The sequence below is a fragment of the Falco naumanni genome, chromosome 4 (assembly GCF_017639655.2).
Source record: "Falco naumanni isolate bFalNau1 chromosome 4, bFalNau1.pat, whole genome shotgun sequence".
NCBI lineage: Eukaryota > Metazoa > Chordata > Aves > Falconiformes > Falconidae > Falco > Falco naumanni.
In genome coordinates this window covers 67,874,807-67,900,647 of record NC_054057.1, presented here as the reverse complement: position 1 = coordinate 67,900,647, position 25,841 = coordinate 67,874,807, and the positions used below count along the sequence as shown (strand labels likewise).

Sequence of the window (25,841 nt, the reverse complement as noted above, 5' to 3'; positions counted from 1 at the left end):
GTTGTAGGCAGAGCCCCTGGAAGGAAAGGCTGGATTCTCCACCCGGGATGGGGGCGTGTAGAGGAATTCGAGGACTGTATGAGAAGTTTATTTGTAAAAAGGCTGTGATGATTGTTAAAAACATAAGGTATGAAATGTTAAGAAGGAAAAAAAAAGGGAAAAAAAAGGGAGGAATTGTAGAGGAATGAAGGCAGGTTAATTAACATCGATAATATACAGCTGTGGGCTGTAGGGGCGGTGGGCTGGCTGACGGGGATAATGCATCATAATCCTAATTAATAATAATTAATAATGATAAAAAATTATAAAATAATGATAAAAACGTAATCCTAAATAATGCATAATAGCTCTGAGGGGGATGGAAGAGGAGCGCTGGATGGAGAGACCTGGAAGAAGCAGAGGGAGCAGAGAGCGCCTCGGATGTAGGAGAGACAAGGAGAAGGATGCAGCAGAGGCAAGAAGCAGAGGAACTGGTCTGAAGAGTATGAAGAAACAGCAGGACAGTAGAATCTGACCGATGGTAAAAGCCTTGTTGCAGCCTGATATAGATATAGATAAAGATAGTTTGTGCTGCAAGAGGGGCTCATTTTTGCACAGGAATTGGTCCATGCCCAGATGCTCCCAGAAAGTTCCTTTGGGGCGCACCAAGATTCCCACCTGCAGAGCTCCTGCACCAATTACTCAAACACTTTCTTGTGAAGATCTTCAGTCACTTGCCTGGTCAGTTCGTTGTCTCTAATCATCCCATTAACCCCCCCCCCCATGCAGATAATTACGGAGGAGTCCCCTGGACCACCGTCCCCAGGGATGTGGCCGTCCTGGCTCTGTGACCTCAGTCCCCCACCGCAGGACACGCTTGGATTTCGTACTCACAGCTCGCTTGCAACAAGCTCCGCAGCTCTTGCCACATACCCCATTTTTTTTTTTCTATTTTAAAAGGGAATTAAGCTTGTGTACCACACCTAGCAAATGAGAGCTTTTCGCCCACCACAATGAGCAGCAGCAGCCGCCGAGCCCCCCAGCATCTGCCCGTGCGGTCAGAGGTGGGAGAAAATCACTTGAACAGAAAATTAGTGACAAGGAGTGAGAATAGGAAGCATTTAAGTGTAATATTGGGTATGAATCGATGGTGGTTTTCTTTTTGCGGGAACTGTATTCAGGCGAAGACAGGACTTTGAAAACACGGTGTTTTGAATTTTGATTGTGAGCCCACTGCCGCCCGTAAGCCCGCTACCACCCGTGAGCCCACCGCTGCTTGTAAACCTGCTGCCTGTGAGCCCACCACCCATGAACCCACTGCCCCCTGTGAGCCCACCACCACCAGTGAGCCCACTGCCCCCCGTGAGCCCACCACCGCTTGTGAGCCCACCGCTGCCTGTAAGCCTGCTGCCCGTGAGCCCCCCGCCGTTTGTGAGCCCCCCCCCGCCCCCGGCGGGGCTGACAGGTCCCAGATGGGGGGGTGGGGGTGGATCTCGTGCTGCCGGCAGCGCCCACCAGCACCTCAGCAGCGAGTGTTGCTGCCCCCCCGCTGGTGGCTGCTGAGCTGGACGGGGGTTGTGCCGTGAGCTGCAGAGACTTATTATGGGCTGGGGGAGAAGCCGGAGCTGGGGCAGCCCTGCTCGCGGCTCCAACAGGCAGCTGGGGGCGGAATAAAAAAAATACCTGAAGCCCGCCGCGCGGGGAAGCACCAAACCAGCTCGCCAGGGCGAACGCTGCCCCCTCCCAGGCTGCGCCTTTAAGCCCCGCGGGCAGCGCCCCCCGCCCCGCCCCCCCCCCCCCCCCCCCCGCTGCCCCGGGCGGGCCCGGGCTGAGCCGGGGGAGGCGCCGCGCCGGGGGAGCCGCTGAGCGGGGGGCGAAGCCCCCGGTGGCCACGGGAGCCGCCGCGCAGGTGAGTCCGGGCCGGTCCCGAACGGGGCTGCTGAGCCCGGGGCTCCCGCTCCGCCGGCGGTGCTTGGTGCGGGAAGGGGGGGGACCCGCACCCGGTGTGGGCGCTGCCCCGCGCGGGGTCCCCTGCTGCGCCCCCCGCCCCCGCCTGCGCCCCCCACCCCCTGCACCGGGGTCCCGGCTTCGCCCCCCACCCCCCTGCTGCCCCCAGCTCCTGCCCCGCGGGCCCCTTCCTGCGCCCCCGCACCCCCCCCCGCACCCTTCACCCCCCCTGCACCCTTCACCCCCCACCCCTGCCGCCCCCTCGCCGGGGTGCAGCGCCGACCCCGTCCCTCAGCCCCGCTCCTGGGCCGGGGGGCTCGGGCGACCCCTCACCCCACACACACCTTTCCGGGGGGTGTCCCTGCGCTCGGAGGCTGCCAGGCTGGGGGGGGGGCTGCAGCCCCGTGGGCTTACGGGGGGGCTCTGCCCGGCTCGGGGAGATGCCACTGCTTGGCCGGCCCAGGGGGAGCCGCTTGTTTCGGGGGGTGTACGGCCCCCTGGGGACCCCCCGGCCGGTCACCGACAGAGATGGGTGCAGGTAACGCTTTGTAGTGGGTGTCGATCCCTTGGGACCCCGGGATGACTCGGGGGAGGGTGGGAGCACGCGGCACCGGGAGGGGGGGGCGCCGGGGGTCCCTGGGGCAAAGGCACCAGCACCGGGCGCCCCGTCGGGGAGGGTGGCACTGTGACCCCACTGTGCCCCGCAGCGCCTTTCTGGGGGACACGGCACCTCTTGTCTGTGGTGACAAAATCACTGCCAGCGTGTCAGCTGTCCCTGCCGTGTCACCTGGGGGTGCGCGGGGGTGGCAGGTGACCCCTGCACCCTCTGTGCTAAGCACCAAGTGCAGAGAAGGGTCTGTGTCGTTTCAAAGTTCTAACGAACAATGAAATGTTCTGGTGAGAAAGTTCGGGGCGCTGCGTGGGAGAGCACGGTTCCAGCAGCAGCGCAGACCTCAGCGCTAAAACAAGCGACATCGCTGCTCCATGAAACGCGCTCGCGGCACAGCCGTGGCCCTGAGCAGTTTGGACCTTGGCACGGGCCCGATCCAGCCCCCGCCACAGGCTCTGAACGACACCTTCATCCCAGCTGAAGCAGCTGGTCCTGCAGCTGGATGGTGCTTTGTTCCCGTGGTGGAAGGAAAGGGGTCGCGGGTGCTGTCACCTCTGCACCGCCTCGTCTGCCAGCCACCAGCGTTCTGGCGCATCCTGCCGGATCCCGCGCAAGAGTGGTCCCAGGGGTGACAGTGCTGAGCAGGGCAGCACAGGTAGGTGCAGGATTGGGGCAGCCCATGGGTGCCAGCATCCTGTGCTTGGTGAGGGTCTCCCCAGGCAGCAGGGGCTGCACGGAGCTCTGCGTGGCCATAGCAGTGGTGGAGCAGGTGACGCTGTCCCCGCGTTCCATCCTGCAAAGCCTCAAAAATCCCATTGACTCGGAAGCTGCCCAGTTGCCCACTGGGCTCTTGCCTTCCGTCGCTGGCTGGTTTCCCCGTGTGACTCCTGAGCATCCCTTGTGGGTTAGGGCTGGCTTTGGGGTACCACAGGGGCGCGTGCCCGTGAGCGGCGATGCCTACCTGCCAACGGCTGGCACCAGGGACAAAAAATGGAATTTACACGTTGCTTTGGTGTCTGTAGGCTGCTAAGGCAGAATAAAATGGGATGATCTGCAAAATAAGGAGACATCTGCTTTAGCCCCGGTTCCTCCAAGAACCTCTGGTCCCCGTGTGGCCACTAGCTTCACCGGGACCAAGGGTTCTCCCACAGCTTTTGCACAGGGCTGGACACAGTGTGCGAGGGGTGTGTGTGCTGTCATTAAGGGAAATAAGCGTCGGAGTTTTTTCTTCTTGGCCATTCATGAGCTGAAAAGTATCAAATTCTCTAATGCTGCTGTGGTGGGAAGCAGCGGGACAGAAATGGCACTTCTTGCATGCTGGAGACTCCCCAGGCGTATTCGGGATTTACCACCTGTACAGAGTTGTCAAGCCAGCTCGGCTGGGGGGAGGCAGGCAGCCTTTATTCTACTGTGTAAACCATGAGTACAAGTTTAAAAAGTAATTGCAGGGACAAATGTGCCCTGTGACCAAAGGGAGAGCTGGGGGCCGAGTGCCTCCGGACTGGAAATGCTGGCTGAGCCCATGGCATCAGTGATGATGCTGGACTGGGAATGCTGGCTGAGCCCTTGGCACCAGTGACAATGCTGGACTGGGAATGCTGGCCGAGCCCTCGGCACCAGTGACGATGCTGGACTGGAAATGCTGGCTGAGCCCTTTGCACCAGCGATGATGCTGGACTGGAAATGCTGGCCGAGCCCTTTGCACCAGTGATGATGCTGGACTGGGAATGCTGGCCAAGCCCTTGGCACCAGTGACGATGCTGGACTGGAAATGCTGGCTGAGCCCTTGGCACCAGCGATGATGCTGGACTGGGAATGCTGGCCGAGCCCTTGGCACCAGTGACGCCGCGAGCGCCGGGGAGCTCAGCCTGTCTGCCATGTCCCAGCTGAGCGGGAGCTGGCAGGCAGGGGAAGGATCTTCTTACTCGTAAAGGGAGAGAAGCCCGAGCAGGACAATGAACAAGGCTCGCACAGTGTCCGCGGGCGCGCTGGCAGCAGCGCTGCCGCTGAGCCAGATGCACCTCCGAGGGGAATGCTGCGGGCGAGCAGCTGCTCCGGGTTGTTGGGAAACCGAGCGGCCGGGACTGTAACACCCCAGGATTTATTTCCTTGCAGGCTGCTGGTGCTCGGGAGGGAGGCTGACAGTGCTGGGGGTGCTTGGCTCGCTGCCCTCGATAGGAAGGAGGTGTCCTCAGCCCCGGGTCTGCAGCCTCTTTGGTGAGTGAAGTTTTCTGCTCGGGGGTGAGGTGTAGCCTTTGAGATGCAGCTACACGTTGATGTGGGGTGGGGGGGTCGGTGTGTCGATGGGCGGAATCAGACTCCTCAGCTGGAGGAGAGTTACAAAGCAGGTGTGTTTATTGCGGCGCTGGGTGCAAGGGGGGGTCGCGCTTCCGAATCTGCACATCGTTTCCACAAGTATGATACAAAGTCAAGTCATGCATGTATCTGTGATACAAAGTCATGCATATATGTAAGGTTTCTGAAAATTCAGCATCTCCTCCCTCTGTTGCCACTTCAAGACATACTTTTCACCATCTTGGGCAGTTACCTGAAGTTTTTGTTTATCTTTGCATACATTAGCAGTCTTTGTTGTTTAGTTTCTGTTATCTTAAAACATCTGCTAGTTAAGGATGCGCCCTTCCTTACTGCCCACTCTACACATGCCCAGCTCATACATGCCCGCTGGGCTGGTTTTAATCTCTTATCAGCCGATCCCCAAGTGGGGGATCCACCCTGTTGGTGGGGGCCATGTGAGTAGGAGGTTGCTGATCTCCTACTACCACAATTATTTTACCCTGGTTTATTTTCTTGTAGCAGTTGGCACATCCTCATCAGAAGGCTCCTTATTTATCATTCCTTATTTATCATTCCTTATTTATCATTCCTTATTTATCATTCCTTATTTATCATTCCTTATTTATCATTCCTTATCATCCTTGCGGAGCTCATCTACATCAGTACTGATTGTCCCTTCTCCGAGTGCGAGTGCTGAGCTCCCCTTCACGCTCTCGGGTGTTGATGTTCCTGTTGTCTGTGCAGCTTCTGTCTGCAGCAGTTTGGGGTTTTCACTCTGTCAGTGTCCCATTTCGGAAGGTGGAGATGGGATCAAGCCAAAGGACTAAGGAAACGCAGCGCTGGGTTCAGGGGACCACTCTGGTGGCAGGGGATGCTCGTGCCACGTGCACCGAAAAGGACCCTGGTCCTGCGAGCCGCGGGTCTTTGCTGGTGAAGGTCATTGCTCCAGCTGGCGCAGTGCTGAGCGGTCCCGTCCTTGCTTTACCTGTTCTACCAGCTGGCTGCTGTTTCTCCATGGGCTTTTTTTCACGGCATATCATCATCTCAGAAGATTTAAGGGACGACGTACGGGCTTACCAGGACGTAGCAGTTTTATTCCAACACTCCCTTTCTCCTCTGGAGCCCCCTCACGGTGCAGCCCTGGGTGGGGGGGGGTGGGGCTCGAGTGAGACGGGGGAACTGGCACGGGGTTCTTGGGCTGACGGGTCCTTGCACCGCGCCAGCACCCAGCAGACACCTCTTGTTCTACATCCACTCCCCTCGCAAAATACTCTGCCTGCTGCCACAAGTTGCTCGGCCCCGTTTGGGCGCAGTCAGGTCCCCAGCTGTAAGGGGAACCCCACGGCTGGACCCCGCTTTGGCCGGGATGTTTGGCTTGGGCTGTTCTCGCCAGCCGGCGCGTTTTCACCCCCACACCTCTGCATCTCCTCTGGTCACGCTTCTGCTCTCACGTGCCCCAGGCGGCCATCGTCCCATCGTCCCTCGTCTGCTCACACCGGCAGTTGGGTGGCACCGGTGCGGTTTGGTGTTCTGGTGCCTCTGGTTTGGAATGGTGGAACCCACCGAGCGCGGCATGTTGGACTCTGCTTTTTCCCTTTGGGCTTTCTCCTCCTGGAGGCAGGTGACACCGCTGCTGTATTGCTCCTCTGAAGCGCCACAAGCCTTATCTCGGTGACACAGTCATTAGCCCTTCGCTCCCCTCTGACCAAAGGCTCCTCAGGTGGATTTGCTGCTGATCTTGTCATCCGCCCTCCGGCAAGTCGCATATTTTTCATACCGATGCCATCATTTCGCAAGGGCTTTGTCTGGGTGAGGACGTGGAGGCATGACCTTCAACCGCCCTTGTGATGGCTCAGCAGACACTGTGCTGCTGCGCTGAGAACCTGACCACCCTGTAATGCTGCCTGCTTCGTGTGGGATAAAGCGAACGCTTTATATATATTAAAAAAAAATTAGTATTTAAATGGTTGCAGTGTGTCGGCTGCCCTTTATAACCACAGCATCAGAAAAAAGTGCTGGAAGATGGAAATGCAGCACCAAGGCTCCAGAACAGCCCAGACCTGCCGTCGGGGCGCTGGGGTTTGGCTCATTATCTGTACCTGGGGTTGGCTCATGGAGACACAGGTGCCTCTGCTGCTTTCCACTCCTCCTCCCCTGCTTCTTCCCCATGGTCAGTGGGCGAGAGGCTCAGCCTGGTGGTGCTGGGGCCACCAGCCCCTGGAGAAGGGCAGGAGGGAGCTGGGGGCAAAGCAGCGTCAGAGGGGTGAGCATCCCTCTTGGGAAGGGAGGACTGGAGAGGGCTGGGGGGCGAGAGGAGCAACCTCGGGAGGTGAAACCGTGACTGGAAAGGCACATGAAGGCAAAGGAGGAGAAATACCCGTGCGGTGGAGGACAGGAGGCTGGGGGTGGGTGAAGAACACCCGAGCCTGTTCCCTGGGGGCTGGGCACGCCGTGGGGAGGTCGCCTTCGCACCTCAGGAGCTGCCACATTTTGCAAGAAGCCAGGTTCCACCTGAAGCCAGGAACCAGCAGGATTTGTGCGGAGCAGTCTTGTGCTCTGGCCCACACGCCACGGGGCTCATGGACCCAAACAGGGTGCAACTGCCACGGTGAGGCTGGGGTCTGTGTCCGGGGGGGGGCACCCAGGACGTCCCTACGGTGGCCCTGCCGTGTCCCCTTGCTGCTCCTGCACGTGGCGTGTCCCCCACCTGCTGCACGAGTGCATGCGTGTGCTCACACACACATGTGCTCACCCCCCCATGTGTGTTCACCCCCCAACATGTGCTCACCCCCCCATGTGTGCTCACACACACACCTGCTGCTTTCTTCTCCTTGACGAGAAGAGCGGGTGTCAGCGATGGTTTGGCTAATTAGGAGAAATATTATGGATAAATGGATGTTTGTGCCATTCCACTTTATATTTTGGAATTTCCCTGCCTGAAGTGGTCGAGAAGTAAAGTACATCCTCCAGGGAGATCCTATGGGATGATGCAAGGCTGTCCTGGATCTAAATCCAGGCTCTGGTGGAGAAAACAAACCCTGAGCTGCCAAGAAAGAGAAGAGCAGAGATGGTGACCATCTCCCAGGGGTCCCGCGGATCCCTAGGGATGGCTGGAGGTGGTTATTTTCACAGGACGGTTCTTGCTGACTCTCTCCAGCAGCAAGAAGAAACCTCACAAGAAAGGACTGGAACGACCCTCTCAGGTCATGCCGTCATCCCCCCTTCGCTATCAGGGGCATCGTATTTTATAACTGCTCATAATTCATAATCTGAGAAAAAAAAGGTAAATGTGCTTTTCCTTCTCAACATTCCTCCTGGAAGTTTGTGCTCTTCTGACTGTTAATACTCCCCTAATTTCTCACCACCGAAATTTACTTTTTGCTCATCTGATTTCACGCAGCAATGTTTTCCCGCGTGCGTTCAGCTCCGTTTTGTGTCTATAGAGGGTCCTTATCCCCTATTTTGCTCTTGCAGGTTGGGTTTTCCATTTACACAGCTCTTTAATTCTTTTTTAACTCGCACCGCTCACACCGAAAGAAAATAAACTGTCCTTACGCTAAAAGGGAGAGCAAAGAAGACAGGTTTTGATTGTTTTTGGGGAGCAGAAGATTCTCTGTGTCCAAATATTCTTTTTTTTTTTCCAGTTAAAGTGCCCCTGCACTCAAGACTAGGAACTTCTTCCGAGGGTCCCCTGTCCCTGTTGTTGTAGTACGACTTTCTATGTGCAGCCAGGTTTAGTCCAGTCTAACTTGTGTTGTCAAAATAACCCCTGGCCATAGCCGATTTTGTCTGTGATGTTAATTTTTTTCCCTCAGATGCCGTGGTCCAACCTTTAAAGCCCACTGACAGCCAGGCCACAACAGGTCAGCGTATCTGGGCTGGATTTTTGAGCTCCCCGGTTCAGCATCCTGCTGGAGAGCCGGTGGCTCCAAAACCCGCTGAAAGAGCGGAGGAAGCATCGCTCATCTGTATGCATTCAGGTCACCAGGACCACTGGCGAGAGTGTTTCCTACCCGTCTCCTCTTAGCCAGAGCTGAATTGTCAAACGGAGATATTGTCAGCAAAACAGAGGGGCCCCCAGCGCCGCCGGCGGGCTCAGTTACGGCTGGCAAAGAATATTTGGAGGGCTGTTGGAAAAAAAAAAAGAGGTGTCTTGGACAGACTCTCCCTTCCTCTCCCGTTTCTCTCTGTCTCTGGCCTCACAATGAAATGACCTTTTAAAATCTCTTTATCTCGAAGCTTCAGTTTAAAGAGCTGCTGACGCCTCTTGGAAAACACTGAAAAGCTCTTGCAAAAAAGTCGCTGCGGCATCCTGGGTCCTGCTCAGCCTCCTTCTCTTTCACGGCTACATGTGTTTCCATTAGAAAAGGCTGTTCCTCCACAGTTTTCCATCACAGACCAGTCCGTGCCATCAGCCAGCATGGGAACCGGTGGGAATGGCCAGTGCAGGAGGGACCGGGTGCAATGCCCCTCGGCAGGACAGAGTTTGGGACCGTGGAAGGAAAAGCTGGGTGGGTTTTGTGTTCCTGAAGCTCTCGATATCTAGGCAGGGTAAGTCTCAGAGGTTAATTTGCTCAGGTGCTTCTGGTGTGACCCGTAAATCTGGTTTCCCAGCAGGCAGAGGTTGAGTCCTCAGACACCTTGGACCTTTGGCCAAGAAGGCTGGATCGTCCGTATTTCAACTCTGACCGACCAAATTGTCTGAAATGGACTTGGCCAGTCTGAAGGGAAGGGTTGTGTGTCTTCTTCTGACCTGTAAGGGAGGAATATTGACCCAGTTTTAGGGCCAGAGGAGATCGGTGCCCCTTCTGCTCTCGTTAAGCTTCTTTCAAAAACTAACTCGACTCAAGTCCAGCTGCTGGAACGACTGTGGATAAAGCAGATCCCAGGCTCTCCCATTCCTACTGGTGTCCAGGTGTTGTTGCCGTGCAAAAGAAGGTCAACCACAGGCTGGCTGGTGCTAGCGAGAGGGCAGGCAGAAAGCCAAGGTGAAGTGCCCTGGGTTTGGCACCTCTGGGGTCACGTCGGGAGTACCGTGTCCCATCTGAGCATCTTCGGTGCGTGAAAGGTATCGACCTACTGGAACAAGTCCGGCAGAGACCGCTGGGTTGACCTCAGGGGGCAGGAAGGATCACTGGAAGGGGCTTTGGGTGCTGTGCAGGACTTTTGTACCACTTGAAGCAAAATACTGGAGGCACTGGAAGCACCAGTGCCAGTGCTGGCCACAGGGGAGGGGAGGCTGCTCATCAGGACAGCAGCGTAGCTGTCATTAAAGCATGTACTAATTGCTCGGCGTGGCCACGCACCGGAGCTCTCTGCTAAAGGCTGTAGTGAGATTTGTCACCTGCTGAACTTACTGGCTGTGATTTTATATTTCCTTCGCGATGCTTGCAAAAATAGGGAATAGCATCGGGCTCTGCATGAAACCTCACCCTGGCACCTGCCTCATCACACGACAGGATGAGGTGTATTATTTAACCACTTTTGATCCATATAAAGTATACCGTGGGGATATAAGCAGCCTGGGCAGAATGGTCCAGTAGAAGCAGCCAAGGATTCCTGAGGTTTTCCAGTGCTTTCCAAGTACCAGTGGACTTTGGTACATTTACCAGCCAGAGTCCCGGGCAGGCCCCTCTCTCCAGGCTGCAGCTCCGTGTCCTGGGATGCGACCGCAGCCTGATGCAGGCATGTAGGTTCCTCTCAGATAAATGTCCTACTTCCCAGCTTCACTGTTCCGCCTGCTCCTGCGGCTCCATCACTCCTGAGCAGCACCGAAGCCCTGCTGGTGACACTGGTTGTTCTTAGGCTCTTTACTGGGGGTGAGATAAGCCAAGATGCGGAGCCTGGTGCATGCTCCCCGTGCCATGAGCTGCCGTACCAGTTCACCGGGCATCACAGCCAGCAGGACCTTGAAACCCAGCCTGGGGGGCTGCCTGCTGAGGAGCTGGTGCCGTGTGCTGTCCTGACCACAGGGCAAGGGCTGTGGTGCTGGGACACCGGCTCAGCACCCAGCCAGAGCTGGTGTCACCAAATGTGCCTGCACAGACACAGAGGCATCAGGTGGGTTCATACCCACAGCGGACACGGTGATGCTCAGTGGTGGCCTCTGAGGAGGAATGGGAAGGGGAACCAGGCAGGGAGGTGCCACCATGGTTGATGTCTCCAGGTCCTACAACCTGGCTGTATTAGTAAAACCTGAGGCACGTTCAGGGGATGCCGTGCGTGACTGTCCTTTTACTGCCAATAACGCACCAGTTGGAGCTCCTGGGGTGGCTGTGTCTGGCACGTGACATTTCATCCCAGTCTTGTCCTTTTCCTCCTCTTTTTTTTTTTAATCACAGAGGCTACCTGCAGAGCTGCTGGGGAAGCATGGACCAGAGAAAGCCAGTGCCAGGCACCCAGAGAAGGGGACCGAGGGCCAGCTGCCAGCCATGGTGGATGGTGACCATCGCCGCTGGCGTGGTGGGCAGCGTGACAGCCCTCTGCCTGGGGATCCTGCTGGGTGAGTGTGCCACCGGGTATGTTCTTTCAGTTCATCTGCTCCGAAAAAGAAACGGTCTGCACAACTCACAGTGCTCGTAGCAAAAACCCTCAAAAGCCTTCTGCTGTGGACAAGATGTGGTCAGTTCCCCCCCCCCCCCCATCCTCCCCAGGCTGCAAGGCCTGTCATCAGGTTGTGTTCTGAATATCTGGCTGTAAAGCACTTCACCTGCGGTGGGACATGTATGCTGTGTTCCTCCCGTGCCTCCTGCCCTGGTCTCCTGGGACAAGGTGACCCGCTGAGCGAGTGCGGGGCAGGCTGTGGGTGGTGTCTGGAGGCTTTAGTGAAGCCTTTGACAGGGTTTCCCACAGCATCTCCTGGGGAAATGGGCTGCTCACGCTGGGGTGGAAGTGCTGCTGGCTGGGGGAGAAGCACGGTGGTAGATGGAGTCACATCCTGCTGGTGCTGGGCACACGGGGTGCTCGCAGGGCTCCCAGCCCTCTCTAATGGCTTTATCGACGGTCTGGGCGAGGGGGTCGAGTGCCCCCTCACTCGGTTTGCAGATGACACCAAGCTGTGGGGGGTGCTGATCTGGGGGGCAGGGGGCTCTGCAGGGGGCTCTGGGCTGAGGCCACTGGATGAGGTTCAACACGGCTCCGTGCCGGGTCCTGCACTGGGGTCACACCAGCCCCACGCAGCACTGCGGGCTTGGGAAGCTGCCCGGTGGGAAGGGGACTGGGGGTGCTGGTCGACAGCCGGCTGGAGATGAGCCAGCAACTCATCCAGGTGGCCTGGAGCCCAGGTGGCCAAGAAAGCCAAGGGAATCCTGGCTTGTGTCTGAAATGGTCTGGCCAGCGGGGCCAGGGCAGTGATCATCCCCCTGTGCTCAGCACCGGTGGGGCTGCACTGGGAGCCCTGGGGTCATTTGTGGCCCCTCGCTGCAAGAAGGACACAGGGGTGCTGGAGCGTGTCCAGGCCTGGGGAAGGGGCTGGGGCACCTGTCGGGTGGGGAGCGGCTGAGGGACCTGGGGGAGTTTAACCTGGGGAGGAGGGGGCTCAGGGGGTACAGCACCATCCTGCAGTGCCACCGGCATAGCCCCCTGTACAGCACCATCCTGCAGTGCCACCCAGTTTGGTACCCAGCGCGCCTCTCCCCAGCCTGTCCCTGCAAGGATGGGCCCCGCCTGGGGTTGTGTGGCCACGTTGCACCCACCTGCTCATGGACTTTTGTCTCAGGCTGGACAAAACCCCACCATGTTTGAGCTCGGGTCAGTTCGGTGCCGGGTGCTGCCATGGCGTGTGCAGGGCCCACCCCCGGCCATGGGGTGGTCAGGGACGGGGAAGATGCTCAGTCCAGGGGGGTGTAAAGGACGTGGTGAGGCTCGTGGTCCAAAGCAGGCAGCAAGGACAGCTAGCTCCAGCCCCAAACCTGCACGTAGCCTTGGTGGCCCTGACAGACACCTTCCCCCCCCCCCCTCCCCCGGCAGCCTGGCACCCTGCGGTGGAGACCAGCTTTGAGCACACAGTGGAGCTGCGAGGGATCGCGTTCAACAGCAGCTTGCAGGCAGAGAACTCGGACTACTACAGGGTGCTGACGCCTGCTCTCGAGAGGCTGGTGAGTTGGTCTGGGATGGCCAGGAGAAGACTTGGGAAAGACCACGGCAGCGCCCCAGGGCTGAGCCCGGGTGGAAAAGGGTGACCTGAGCTGAACGCGGGTGCTCCTGCTGCCTGCCGGGACAAGAGATGCTCCAGTGTCCTGCGTCACCCAGTGCCACCTCCTGGGGTCTTCTACCTGGTAGGTGTGTGACCGTTGTTCTTTGCTTTGCAGTTCCTGTCCAGTTTCCAGGACTCCCAGCTGGACTGGAGCTGCACCGGTTGCACCATCCTGGGCTACAGGTGAGTGTGCGCAGGCAGCTGCCAGCAGCTGGTGGTCCAGGGCATTCAGAGCCGCCCCACCAAGGTGAGCTCACACCTCTGTCCTTGGTCAAAGCCACTGCAAAGAGGAGCTGCTTCTTTGGTCAAGGCTGCATTTTCTTCTAGGATTGCACCAATGTTCTGGCTTCTTTCATTTGGAAATGCAGTCAGAAAGGCAGAGGAAAATGGCTTTGTTCAACCAAAGCTGAACTTTGGGCCAGAGAAAAAAAATGCAAATGGCCATTTCAGGCCAGAGCGCATCTCCAGAGAAACTGGTGCCTGAAGTTATGAGTTTGGGTTCCCTGCAGGCAGTAGCTAGCACAAGAGCTTGTCCCTTGGCCAGGCTGTGGAGCCAATGGACCTATCAATTCCCTTTTCTCCAGCAGGAATGGAAACTCGAGCGTGATCGTCCATTTCCGCCTCCACTTCATCCCTCAGGATTCCCACCCGCTGAGCTCCACCATGGAGGAGGAGGCTCTCAGGCATGGGCTGGTGGCTGCCCTGCCCAAGCAAGGGCTTTCCCTGGCTGCCTATGGGACTATATCCTCAGCTTCCCTTACAGGTACGCTCCTGCCGCAGGTGTTGGGCAACCCGAGCGAGGTGCGCGGTGCTGGTGGCACCAGGAGGTCACGCCAGCAAAGCCGCGACCTGTGTCTCAGGTAGCCCAGCCACTGCAGCTGCCCAGCACCAATGTTGGAAGCAGGGGTGCTGGATGCAGCCCCAGGAGATGCTGTGCCTGGTACCCAGGTGCTACCAGCTTCACGAGACGGCAGCAGAAACATGGCTAGATCTTGCTGGTAGCCCAACAGCAATCCATGGGGGGACCCCAGCTCCCCCCCAAGGCTGGTGCTGTCAGGATGCTCCCTGGCCATCAGGAGCAGCCCCAGGTGCCCGCAGTAACAGCAGAGCCTAAATTGCAGCTGCTTTGGCTTTTCGTGGAGCACCTGGAACCAGCCTCAGGGACAAGAGCAGAAGCTCCAGGAGGTTAATTGCCGGGTTGTCTGTACCTACGAGCAGCCCTTAGTCCTCAGGGTTGTAGCAGTAATTCCTGCTTAGGCAGATATTTCTCATATTTGAGTTATCCTGAAACAGCCTGGCTGGGGATGCGCCTTGGTGCAGTGCCTGCGGGGCTGCACGTGGCTGTAGGACTCCTGGTCCAGCAGATTTAGGGAAAAACACCCTGTGCCTGGAAAACATGAAGGTGTGGGTTCTTCTGCAGCTCCCCCTGCGCTCCCCGCAGCTCCCTGGGTCTTGGGGAGCTTTGTGCAGCCCAAAGGGGGGTGCATGAGCACCCCTTGGCTTTAGGCAGCAGCCCTGTAGAGCCTCGGCTTTGTTGCCTGCTCCCGTGCTGGCTGTGGGGAGTGCCGCCCCACACGGGATCACCCCACGAGCCTGCAGGGCTGGAGGCAGCTGCTCCTCTGCTGGGCCCTGTGGTGGAGCGAACTGGGGAAAGGGACTGGGTGAGGAGCTCCCCAGTGGCTGTGGGACAGGGGCCGCCGTGGCCAGGCAGGAGGAGAAGCTCCGCCAGCCTGGCGCAGGAGCAGTGCGGCCCGTGGGGCGCAGTCCCGGGATGCCCTCACTGATGCCCGCTCCTTCCCTGCTTCACAGGTCCCGGTGAGGTTTCTCCCCACAGAGCTGGGCTGAGATCAGGTAAGAGCCCCCCCTCCCCCAGCCCCCTGGCTGTGCTCCGCAGCCTGACCCGTGGCCTCCTGCTCCTCGCCGCTGGCCTGGCAGCAGATACCAGAGGTGTTTGTGCCCCATTTTGTTCGTAACCCGGCGGTCCAGGGCTCTGCGCTCCTTTCCTCTTGTGCACTCAACCAGGCGTGCTCCACTCCCGGCTCCGGGCACTGCCAGGGGACAAGGACACTGGGGCACTTGTCCCTGGGGAAGCCGGGACATGGTGGCTGGAAGGGCTGCAGAAGACACGAGTGACACATGGTCACTTGCCGCAAGACCCAGCATGTGTGGAAAGAAACCCGTGAGCGTGATGGCCGGGACTGTGCTGATACCCCTGATGGGGGGAGCAGGGGGGGGTCTCTGGCAGCAGGTCCCCTGGGCAGGGGGGATGGGTCACAGCCACTGTGGTGGCTGTAACACCACTGGCTTCTGGGCACCGGAGGAGAGCCAAGGACACGGCGCGCCTTGTCAGGCTGGTGGTAGATGTCAGCATCAAGATGAGGGGAGCTGTGCCCTAGGAACACCTTGGTCCCACCACCAGCTCCGAAGGGTCATGGCAAGGGCCAGCTTCCTGGTGGCTGGCATCTGGGCAAGTGCCACGTGCCTGCCAGCTGCTGGGAGCAGATCCTGAGGCAGTGGCTGAGCCTGTGAAACTAACTGGGATACTTCTTCCCAGAACTTCTTGGTTTGGAAGAGTTTCAGGGAGGATGCCGTGATGAGCCGGTGCTTTGCAGTGCTCTTTTCCCAGCCTGTGGGTGAAACCCGCTGACATTCCCAGCAATGTCCCGCTGCTCCACCACGATGTGTGGCTCTCTCCTCCCTTCCAGACTGTGGCAGCCGCCCTGCCATGCAGACCGCCAGCAGGATAGTCGGAGGCTCGGAGGCATCCAGAGGGGAGTTCCCGTGGCAAGTCAGCCTGCGCGAGAACAACGAGCACTTCTGCGGTGCCGCCATCCTCACCGAGAAGTGGCTGGTGTCTGCCGCTCACTGCTTTGCTGAGTAAGCTGTAGCCGCGCTACCTTCCCCTCCGCCCCGGCTCCAAGTGCTGCCGTTACCCCTGCGCTGGGGCTCCCGCTGTACCAGGCTGCTCCATTGTGGCCAATTCCCCATCCCCGACGGAGCCGTGGCAGCTCCTGCCTGGCACGGGCGGCAGGAGGGGTGGGAGGCAGCACCCCAGCGCTGGTGTGCGGGGTGATGCTGTGGCTGCGGGCTCACGTGGTCCCCGCTGTCTCTCTTCCAGGTTCCAGGACCCAGCCATGTGGGCAGCTTACACGGGGACCACCTCCCTGCGAGGTTCAGACAGCAGCGCAGTGAAGATGGGCATCGCCCGCATCATCCCCCACCCCTCCTACAACACTGACACGGCCGACTACGACGTGGCCGTGCTGGAGCTGAAGACACCCGTGACCTTCACAAAGTACATCCAGCCCGTGTGCCTGCCGGACGCTCGGCATCACTTCCCCACCAGCAAGAAGTGCCTCATCTCTGGCTGGGGCTACCTCAAGGAGGACTTCTGTAAGCAGAGCACGGTGGGGGGTGAGCCTCGCAGGGGGCACCGGGGAACTGGGGTGGGCTTGGGGTGGGCTGTAACACGGGTCCCGCCGCCGGCTCATGGCTGCGCCTCTCTACGTCAGTGGTGAAACCTGAGTTCCTGCAGAAAGCAACGGTGGAGCTGCTGGACCAGACGCTGTGCTCCAGCCTCTACAGCCACGTCCTCACGGACAGGATGATGTGTGCTGGCTACCTGGAGGGGAAGGTTGACTCCTGCCAGGTGAGCTGTGCCCAGGGAAACCGGCACCCCTCCCTGCACCCGTCTTTTCCCTCCCAGTATGCACAGGCAGCGCATCCAGCAGCCGGAGCTGACACCAGTTACTGTCCCCGCGCAAGGCTTGAGGCCATGCCTTGGACCCAGGTCTGGGGCTGCAGAAGACAAAACTGACGACATGTTCCCTAGTGCTCGGGGCTGCTTAAGGGGCGCTTTGGGCTATTGAACCGCTTTTCTCCCCTGGCTGAGCTGGAATCGGGGCTGGTGCTACCGGTGTACCCATGGCAGGTCCCCAGATCAAAATCCAGATGGCAAAGGGCAGCAGTGGAAACTAAAACGTAAACAACAGGGTTTGGTGCGCAGCTTGGTGTTTTCCCTAGTTAGGCTTTATCCAACCTGGAATTGCAGGTGCTCAGCTGGAGAAAATCCTGCCTTTCCCAGCGAGCTGGGAGAGGGGCAGTGCTGGGAGGAAGAGGAGGGCTGTGGTCTCCACCGCTGTCCCTGTGGTCTGGCAGGGCCCTTCACATCCACCAACTGAGCAAAACTGCACTTCTCTGGTGGTAGCACGTCATGTTTCTGCATCGGATGCAGCACAACCACCAGAGAAGTGGCCAGGAATGGAAGACTGAAGGTTGGATGACGAAGGTGACCCACTCACCTAGAGCAATCCAACCCCCAGGAGGCACTGCCAGCTCCACAGGCACCACGTGTCCTACATCGGTGACACTCGTGTGGCCCCACAGGACCAGGGAACCAGAGGCCAAAATAAGAAAACATCATGCAAAGCTGAGCATGGTCTCTGTGGGTTGCGTATCACGCAGTGAACACCCATCATCAGGCTGTTCAAGGGCTGCTGGGCTTAACCTTCACGAGCAGCAGTTTAACAAATGATTAAACCAGTAGAAATGCTTACTCTAGATGTTATGGAGGATGTCCTTGCTGTCTTCTGGCATATCAAGGGCACAGGGCTACTGCTTAACAGCAGGACAATGTGCCCACACAGGAGCACCCAAAGGGCAGCACAGGAGATGCTTCGCTCATCACTAGACTGGGTGAAAGCAGAGGTGAGCTGGGACACACAGGGATGGAGACCCCCGGGCTGGCAGAGGAGTGCAGAGGGTGGCCAGGGCCAGCTCGGAGCATCCTCAAGGAGAGTTCACCGTCTGGCTTCTCTTGCAGGGTGACTCTGGTGGCCCCCTGGTTTGCCAAGAACCATCTGGCAAGTTCTTCCTGGCGGGAATCGTGAGTTGGGGAATTGGATGTGCTGAAGCCAGGCGGCCTGGGGTTTACACACGCGTTACCAAACTCAGGGACTGGATCCTGGATGCTATTTCTGCCTTCCCTGCCGCAGCCCACACTGCCCTTCAGGTCCCCTCCAGTACTAACAGTAATGCGCCCGGCTCTGAAGAGCTCGAGACCACCACCACCACCAGTGCAATCCCCACTACTCCAGCAGCCCCAGCTGCCACCAGGGCGGTGACGGCAGCGAGACCACCAGGTACGAGCACCCAGAGGGTGGGTGCCCCTCGGCAGGAGGGATGGCTGGTGTGGGTCTGCATGTCGGGGTCATTATTCTGCTCAGCCAAAGTGTCCTTCAGCAGGGTGACCCACACAACCCTGCCCAGGCACAAGTGACACTGTGGGTACCCCAGCTCAGCCCAGAGCAGCCAGGCAAAGGCACTCAGCCCCTGCGTGGATGGGTCCCGTGGACTCCTTTGCTTATGCAACTGAACGTATAATTTTGCTGCGTAAGCGGGTCTGCTCCAAGGACCGGGGACTAAATCTGGCACATCCACAAGTGAACCTGTGGAAATTTAAATTAAAGCTAAATTTAGGTTTAACTTTTAATCTGGAATGGCGAGGCTCAGAGACCAGAGCTGCTGATTGCCCTCAAGAAAGGCAGAGGATTAAGGACTTGCCCAGAGCAAGATGCAGAGCAGCAGCGGGGGTGAAAGCCCGCATATGGCTGCGCGCAGCCACCGTCAGAGACCACCACAATCAGCTTGGGCAGGTCCCTCACATCTGTCCCCGCTCAGACTTACTGGTTGGAGAGAGCAAAAGTCTCTCCTCGCTTGTCTTCTGCCAGGGGTGCTCACGTGTCATGCTTTGGCTTTTGTTCAGAGTGTGGAGGACGACCTGGGTTCTCTAAACCCAGCAAGATCGTGGGAGGAACAGATGCTTCCAGAGGAGAGATCCCCTGGCAAGTCAGCTTGAAGGAAGACTCGAGGCATTTCTGTGGAGCCACCATCATTGGGGACCGCTGGCTGCTGTCGGCAGCTCACTGCTTCAACGAGTAAGAGTCCGATGCTGCTCGCACTGCTCCTCCAGCTCCCCTGCCCCAGAGCTGGGCAGAATCCAGTCCCGGGGCAGAACCAAGGCTACACGTTGGCTGGACGTTACTACCTGTTGTAGCTAGAGATTCAGAGCAAAAGGGGTTCTGTGGGGAGGCTGGGGTGAGGCAGGGAAAGGTTAAAGCAGCCAGGGCAGGGAGCAAGGGCAACACATCTACTGGGTGGAAAAGGAGTGGTGCCACAAGAGAGCTGCTTTAAGAAATTTAACCTTAAAAACTGGCTGTAATATATGTAATATATGAAATAAGAGACACGTCGTCAGCTGTTAAAGGGAAGATGGTCAGTTTGATCCTCCGTAGTTCTGTTAAACTTGTGAGAGCCCAAGCCCAGATTTATAAATAATCTAGATGAAGAAATGAGTAGCAAGAGGATAACGTCAAGAATAAAAATTGCCGAAGGCAGAAAAGGTGGGGGACTAACTGAGGAGTTTCAAGACAACCTTATGCATCAAACAGCTGGGCAATAAAGTGAAATGCAAGGTAGGCAAGCGTTGACGTGAGGCACAGGGCAAGCAAGCAGCACGTGCTGTCTGTCTGCAGAGGGTCACGGGTCTCCAGCAGCTTTAAAGGGGTCAGAAATACTGTGGGTGTTGCCACGAAAACAGCAGTTCCTGGTAATGCCCAGCACAGGGACATCTTGAACGTTGCAAGCAGTGCTAGCATGACATCGCCAGAAGGCCAGCACAAGACGAGGATGAGCTGGGTGTGGAGCAGCATCGGAACGGGCACGACCAAATGGATCAGACTGGGACAACTGGGGAGGAAGGGGGTGCGTGACAGGGACGGCAGGGCTACAAAGGGCACAGTGGTTAGGGAATGCCGCCTTGTTGCTTTTCTAAGATCTCCAATAACCACCAAGAGCAGGCGTAAGACAATCAAAAGGGAGCATTTTTTTCATAAATTTCATGAAACCGAATGTTTAAAAGGGACGTGGTGTTGGAAGAAAAAAAAAAAAAAAAAAAGGAATAAACCACAACTCTAGGAAAACCCAAACAGAACCCCCAAATCCATCAAGACCTACACGGTCTGTGTGCCAGAACACTTCTGGAATCACAAATAGCTGGTCTGTGGGCCTGACTTAGCAGCGCTGCTCTTCTGTGTGAGGCTTTGGTAAAGGGAGGTTTCAAACACCGATCGTTTAAAGTTGTCCGCAATTTAAATGTCAGGATTCATGCCAGGCATATGTGTGTTTGGGATCGTGTGTTTGCAGGACAAATCCGGAGGAGATCGAAGCCTACATGGGAACAACGTCACTAAATGGAACCGATGGGAATGCAGTGAAGGTCAATGTCACAAGGGTGATCGAGCATCCCTTCTTTGACCCTGTTTTTCTGGATTTCGATGTGGCGGTACTAGAGCTGGCAAGACCTCTTGTCTTCAACAAGTACATCCAGCCCATCTGTCTTCCACTTGCTGCGCAGAAGTTTCCCGTTGGCAAGAAATGCCTCATTTCTGGATGGGGTGACCTCCAGGAAGGGAATGGTAAGCAGTGATGCATTACCAGCTGGTTTGCTCTGGAGCAGTGACAGACCCAGACAGTCCTGGGAGCGTACAGGACAAGGGACAGTAACGGGGACAGTCAGGAACTGACAGAAACACGTGAATAAGGGCACACCGAGCACTGCCTTAAACCGCAGTTATTTAGGAGCCACCAGCAAACAAGAAAATGGAGAGAAGGAGCCAGGAGAAACCTGCTGGGCTCCCCTCAGGTGTTCTCCCACGTTAAGCAAGAGCGGGGCGATGCCTGGCACCCGCCGTAGGTCTGGCAGGGTGGCGTGTCAGCCCCAGTCACCACGCTCAGCCACAAAGATGTTCCAAGCAATTAGAAAATGCAACGCTCCCGCTGCAGGGAGAAGGCCTGAAGGGTGGCACGTGTCCCCCTGGCAGCGGGACCAGGAACCCGCAAGGTGCTTGGCACAGGGACGGGGACGTGCCGCCTGCGTGCAGCATCCTCTGCGCAGGCGTGGAGCTGCACCTGGGGCGAGCGGGGGGCAGCTCAGAGAGGACTCAACCCCATGTGCTGGGGTTAGAGCCTGTTTTCTTGAAATACACGTTTGGTCAGTCTAAAAGCCCTTAGTTTGCGCTTCCCTCTGCTGCACTCACTAACCCCGTGGTTTTTGTGCAGCCACCAAGCCCGAGATCCTGCAGAAAGCCTCGGTGGGCATCATAGACCAGGAGACCTGCAACTTCCTCTACAACTTCTCCCTCACCGACCGAATGATCTGCGCTGGCTTCCTGGAGGGGAGGACAGACTCTTGCCAGGTAAGAGCGGGATTCCTCTGTGAATCATTCCGGAAAGCTGGACTAACGCGGCTCAGCACACCCTCCGGATTTACCGACCTGCGGTGGCCAGGCTGCAAGCCACGCGTCCCTTAGCTCAAAAACCTCAGCCCGCTGCCTTTAAAAGTAAATAAAGCTCCATCAAGTTGAGCGTGACTTAAACCAACTGTCCCACCGCTCCGTCTGGCCAGACTGGAGTCCTGGATGACATGTGTCCCCTCCTGTGGCAGCGAGGCAGTGGCAGCTGCTGGTGGCTGTCCCTCCTTGTGGGAAGGGGCTGTCGGGAGCCGTTAATGCCCGTGAGAGATGCCCCCCGTGTCCGTGCTGCCAGGGGGAGCCCGCTGACCCTGGTTTCAGCCTGGGCATGTTCTTGTCTTGCACACAGGACAGCCCGATGGACTGGGCGAGGAAGGGGCTGGGGCTGGCGGAGTCCTCCACGCAGCTGCAGGTTGATCTCTCCTGGGGAGACTGGGTTGAGCAGCCTCCTTGCTTCTTCCTCAGGGGGATTCAGGTGGACCCTTGGCCTGTGAGGTGACCCCAGGAGTGTTTTATCTGGCTGGCATTGTGAGCTGGGGAATTGGCTGTGCCCAGGCTATGAAGCCTGGTGTGTACTCCAGAATCACCAAACTCAAAGACTGGATCCTGGACACCATCTCGCAGCTGCCCAGTCCCGGCACGGGCACCCCTTCCAGTTCAGCCATCGCTCAAACTCCTACTGCAGCCGTCCCCATCCAGCAGCCCAGCCCAGCAGCTCCAAGTCCAATCGACAGAACCACCCTGGGCTCGAAGACAACCACAACCATGAAAGAAACCTCCATAGCACTGCAAACCACCGAGCCTGCCAAGCCCACCCAAACTCCAGGTAAAACTGACGACAGATTTATTGCCATGGTGGTAGGAGACCTCCAGCCCCAGCACAGAGGGTGCTGAGCAAGCTGTGGGTTATTGCCTTCCAGTGGTGCCCTGTACCAGCCTCACCTTCAAGTGTTCCAGCGAGGTCTGTATCGGGAAGGAAAACCCGGAATGCGATGGCATCGTTGACTGCAGCAATGGCTTCGATGAGCGTAACTGCGGTAAGTACGGCTCTGCAGCCTCACGGCTTTGCCCAGGCTCCCCAGTGCAACCCACCAGCTGCCCACGGGCTGTCCTGTGCCCCACCTCACACACCGGGGGTCTGGGCCAGCCCCTTGTGGTCCAGGTCCTACTTGGTCTGCTGGAGACGCATTACAAGATAAAGCTGGATGAGCAGGACCCAAATTTTCCGCCGGAAAATGTGGCCCCTTCTCCCATGCTATAAACATTAGAACCCCTTGCCCAGCACGCAGGCCTTTTGGTCAGTTGTTCTGCCAGCCCAAGCTGGTGAGATGCTCTGCACAGCGTGGCGGGCCAGAAGATGTCTGGGTGTCCCCAGGAGTGCTCCTTGGACCGCACATTCCTTGCTGTGTGACAGCTCAGCCAGTCCATCCCCCCACCCTGCATGCCTGTAAGGTGGGATCTCAGACAAGGGAAAGGTCCCACGTGTGCCAAGCCTTGCCTCAGATGGGTGAACTCAACCCACCACATCCAGCTGCCCTGGGTGTCTCCCCAGAAGGCTGCCCCGTGGCACGGGGGGTGGAAGGAGGGCGGGTGGCCCCTTTGGTGATGGTCACCTCAACCCCCGGTGCCTGTTGCTCTGTCCCAGACTGCGGCTTCACAGCTGCCCTGGCCTTCAGCAAGATCGTGGGTGGCAGCACCGCAGCTCGAGGAGAATGGCCCTGGCAAGTCAGCCTCTGGCTTCGGCGGAAGGAGCACAAGTGCGGGGCTGTCCTCATCGCCGACCGGTGGCTGCTCTCTGCAGCTCACTGCTTTGATATGTAAGTCTGAGATGGGCTAGTGAAGCCACCTGGCTCCTGGCCGCGCTCCCGCCAGCCCACCCGCCCTCCCCCTTCCTCGCAGTCCAGCGCCGTGGCTGGGATGCTGTGCCCCACTGGAAGCACGCACTCCCTATTCCAGCGAAGCCTGGGTGATGGCCACAGGGTGATGGAGGCGGGGGTCCTGCCCTGACATGGTGTGTCTGTAGCGCATCCCAGCCCCCCAAGCAGAGGAACGGCCCCCCCTTGTGAGGCCAGGCTCCTAACAGCCAGGTTTGCTGTCTTTCTGCAGTTACAGTGACCCCAAAATGTGGGTGGCCTTTCTAGGAACGCCTTTCCTGAGTGGCATCGATGGCAAAATGGAGAAAATATTGCGTATCTACAAGCACCCTTTTTACAACGTCTACAGCCTGGACTACGACGTGGCTCTGCTCGAGCTGAACACGCCCGTCCAGTTCAGCAGCACCATCAAACCTATATGTCTTCCGGACAGTTCACACGTCTTCCATGAAGGAGCCAGATGCTTCATCACAGGCTGGGGCTCCACAAAGGAAGGAGGTAAGGGCTGAGAGGGCTCCCTCGCATCGCTGATGCTGAGCGCCACCTCCCCTGCGAGCCCAGACACCCAATTCCCGCGCAATTCCCACACCACAGCCCCGAGCACGCCCCATGCCAGGCCAGACCCTGCGGGGGACACAGAGCCTGGCCTCACCGCCCTGTCCTCCTCTCTTTGGTCACACCTCTGCTCTCTTGTAGCCTCCCCAAGCGTCCCGCGCACACCCCATCCCTGAAGCAGCTGCGCCAGCTGTGCTGCTGCAGTACAGGGCCCACACAGATACCGTTGCGGGCCAGCCGTGTGACGAGCCACATGCCGAAGGGACTTTCCTGTGCTTGCTCCGCTGGGGAGGCACTTTGTCAGCACGGGTGTCCCCCTTGGCAAGCGAGTGACGCTGCGGGGATCCCGCTCCTCCGCATGCTGCCGCCACTCCTGTGCTTGGCACTGTGCTAACGGCGGTACTTGTCTCCTCAGGCGTCATGTCGAAGCATCTGCAAAAAGCAGCAGTGAACATGATCGGAGACCAGGCCTGCAAAAAGTTCTACCCCGTGCAGATCAGCAGCAGGATGCTGTGCGCTGGCTTCCCGCACGGCACCGTCGACAGCTGCTCGGTGAGCGTGGGAGCAGCAAACGCTGCGGCTGGGACGGGTGAAGTCCCCGAGCTGTGTCCTCTGACGAGGCCCTTGCCCTGCCTCCCCTAGCTCAGCTACTGACCGTTGCCATTATCCGAGTCCATCCTGCATCCCCCCCCTCCTGCTTGCCCCCCAGCCTGTGACAGGTCAGAGAAACATGCGGAGAGGTGATGCCTAGAGCCCGCAGGGATGCCGTGGGGCCCGTTTCGTGACCCTGTTGTGCCCCCAAACACACTGTCCCGTGTTCCAGAACCGCAGACTGTGCATGCAAAGACATCACCAAGCAGTCCTCCAGCTTGGCAGCAGGCTCCTGGGGAGGCGGGGAACAGCACAGCAAATGTCCCAGACACCAAAGAACATCTCACAGCTGGGGGGGCTGGTCTGTCTCTTTGCTTTGACAGAGGACCCTTTTCCTCTCTGCAGGGTGATGCCGGTGGGCCCCTGGCGTGTAAAGAACCCTCAGGGAAGTGGTTTGTTGCAGGAATCACAAGCTGGGGCTATGGCTGTGCCAGGCCAAACTTCCCTGGTGTCTACAGCAAAGTCACAGCTGTCCAGGGCTGGATCGTGCAGAACCTCAAGCGCTGAAGCTACATTTTGCCACTCAGGTAAGGTGAAGAGGACAAGGAATGTGTTGGGAGAGAGGAAGGGAGGGAGGGAGGGAGGAAGGAAACTATGCATCTGGCTGTCCAAGACGTTTCCCCTTCCCCAGCCCACCTGCCAGTGAGACCCACGCCGTACACGCCTGGACCACTACTGAGAAGGCTCACCTCCAGATGACTTGGCTCACCTCCAGATGACTTCACATCCAGGCTTACAACACTCGGGAGGCTCCCATCACTGATGCTGCGCAGCCAATACCATCACATTCAAACAGTAAAAAGGCTGCTAGGCAAACATGGCTGGAAAGCATTTCATTTTCACGTAGTCATTTTCATTTTCACGTAGTCATTCTGTTCTCTAGAGGGGGAACTGCACTTCAGTGTCAATTACTCCACATACCCAGTTACCTAACAGTTTACCTTGTGTCAGAGCACTTCGGTCCCTTCATAGACCCCACCACACTGGGAGATTACATGAAATCGGGTTCTCCCACACCCCTTTGAGTGTCCCAGCGGGTAAGGAGATAACATCCTTCCAGTCACTCTCCCTGCCCCAGCAAGTACCAGCAGTGAAATATTTTATAAACTACACAAGAGCTTCAAAAGAATGGACTGAAAAAATGTTACTACAGGGCTGTGGGCACTTTTCATCTCCTACACTCTCCTGTTCCAGCTCCTGTGCACAGTGCTGACTACACAGCATCAACTGACTTTGCCAGGAGAGGTGTGTAAGCCAAGAACAATACAGAGCTCAGCCCCAAAGCAGACCCAAGTCCTCTGTTGCAGAAGTGAACGCTCCCTCAAAAAAACACCACTGAGAAGGCAGGCTCCAAGATGGAACGTCTGTGCCAGAGCCAAAACACAAGCTGCAGGATATCACAGCCACACAACACATTTTATTCTATA

The 25,841-nt window shown here is 57.7% G+C and overlaps 1 protein-coding gene across 3 annotated transcripts; it reads left to right on the top strand.

Annotated features, from left to right (window-relative positions):
- Nucleotides 1-1,796: 1,796 nt before the first annotated feature.
- Nucleotides 1,797-25,708, top strand: TMPRSS9 (transmembrane serine protease 9). Of its 3 annotated transcripts, XM_040589140.1 has the most exons (21): nucleotides 1,797-1,888; nucleotides 4,652-4,753; nucleotides 11,173-11,333; nucleotides 12,800-12,927; nucleotides 13,141-13,208; nucleotides 13,613-13,788; nucleotides 14,835-14,876; nucleotides 15,731-15,902; nucleotides 16,144-16,418; nucleotides 16,538-16,674; nucleotides 17,848-18,166; nucleotides 18,790-18,961; nucleotides 20,229-20,500; nucleotides 21,144-21,280; nucleotides 21,800-22,160; nucleotides 22,255-22,371; nucleotides 22,980-23,151; nucleotides 23,441-23,706; nucleotides 24,179-24,315; nucleotides 24,760-24,941; nucleotides 25,046-25,708. In XM_040589140.1, the coding sequence occupies exons 3-20, from the start codon at nucleotides 11,201-11,203 to the stop codon at nucleotides 24,919-24,921; spliced, it is 3,246 nt and encodes a 1,081-aa protein (XP_040445074.1). In that variant the 5' UTR covers nucleotides 1,797-1,888; nucleotides 4,652-4,753; nucleotides 11,173-11,200; the 3' UTR covers nucleotides 24,922-24,941; nucleotides 25,046-25,708. The 3 variants fall into 3 exon arrangements, with proteins under 3 accessions (XP_040445074.1, XP_040445073.1, XP_040445075.1); XM_040589139.1 differs by lacking the exon at nucleotides 1,797-1,888 and having other exon boundaries at nucleotides 4,493-4,753; XM_040589141.1 differs by lacking the exon at nucleotides 1,797-1,888 and having other exon boundaries at nucleotides 4,493-4,753; nucleotides 25,028-25,708.
- Nucleotides 25,709-25,841: the final 133 nt, after the last annotated feature.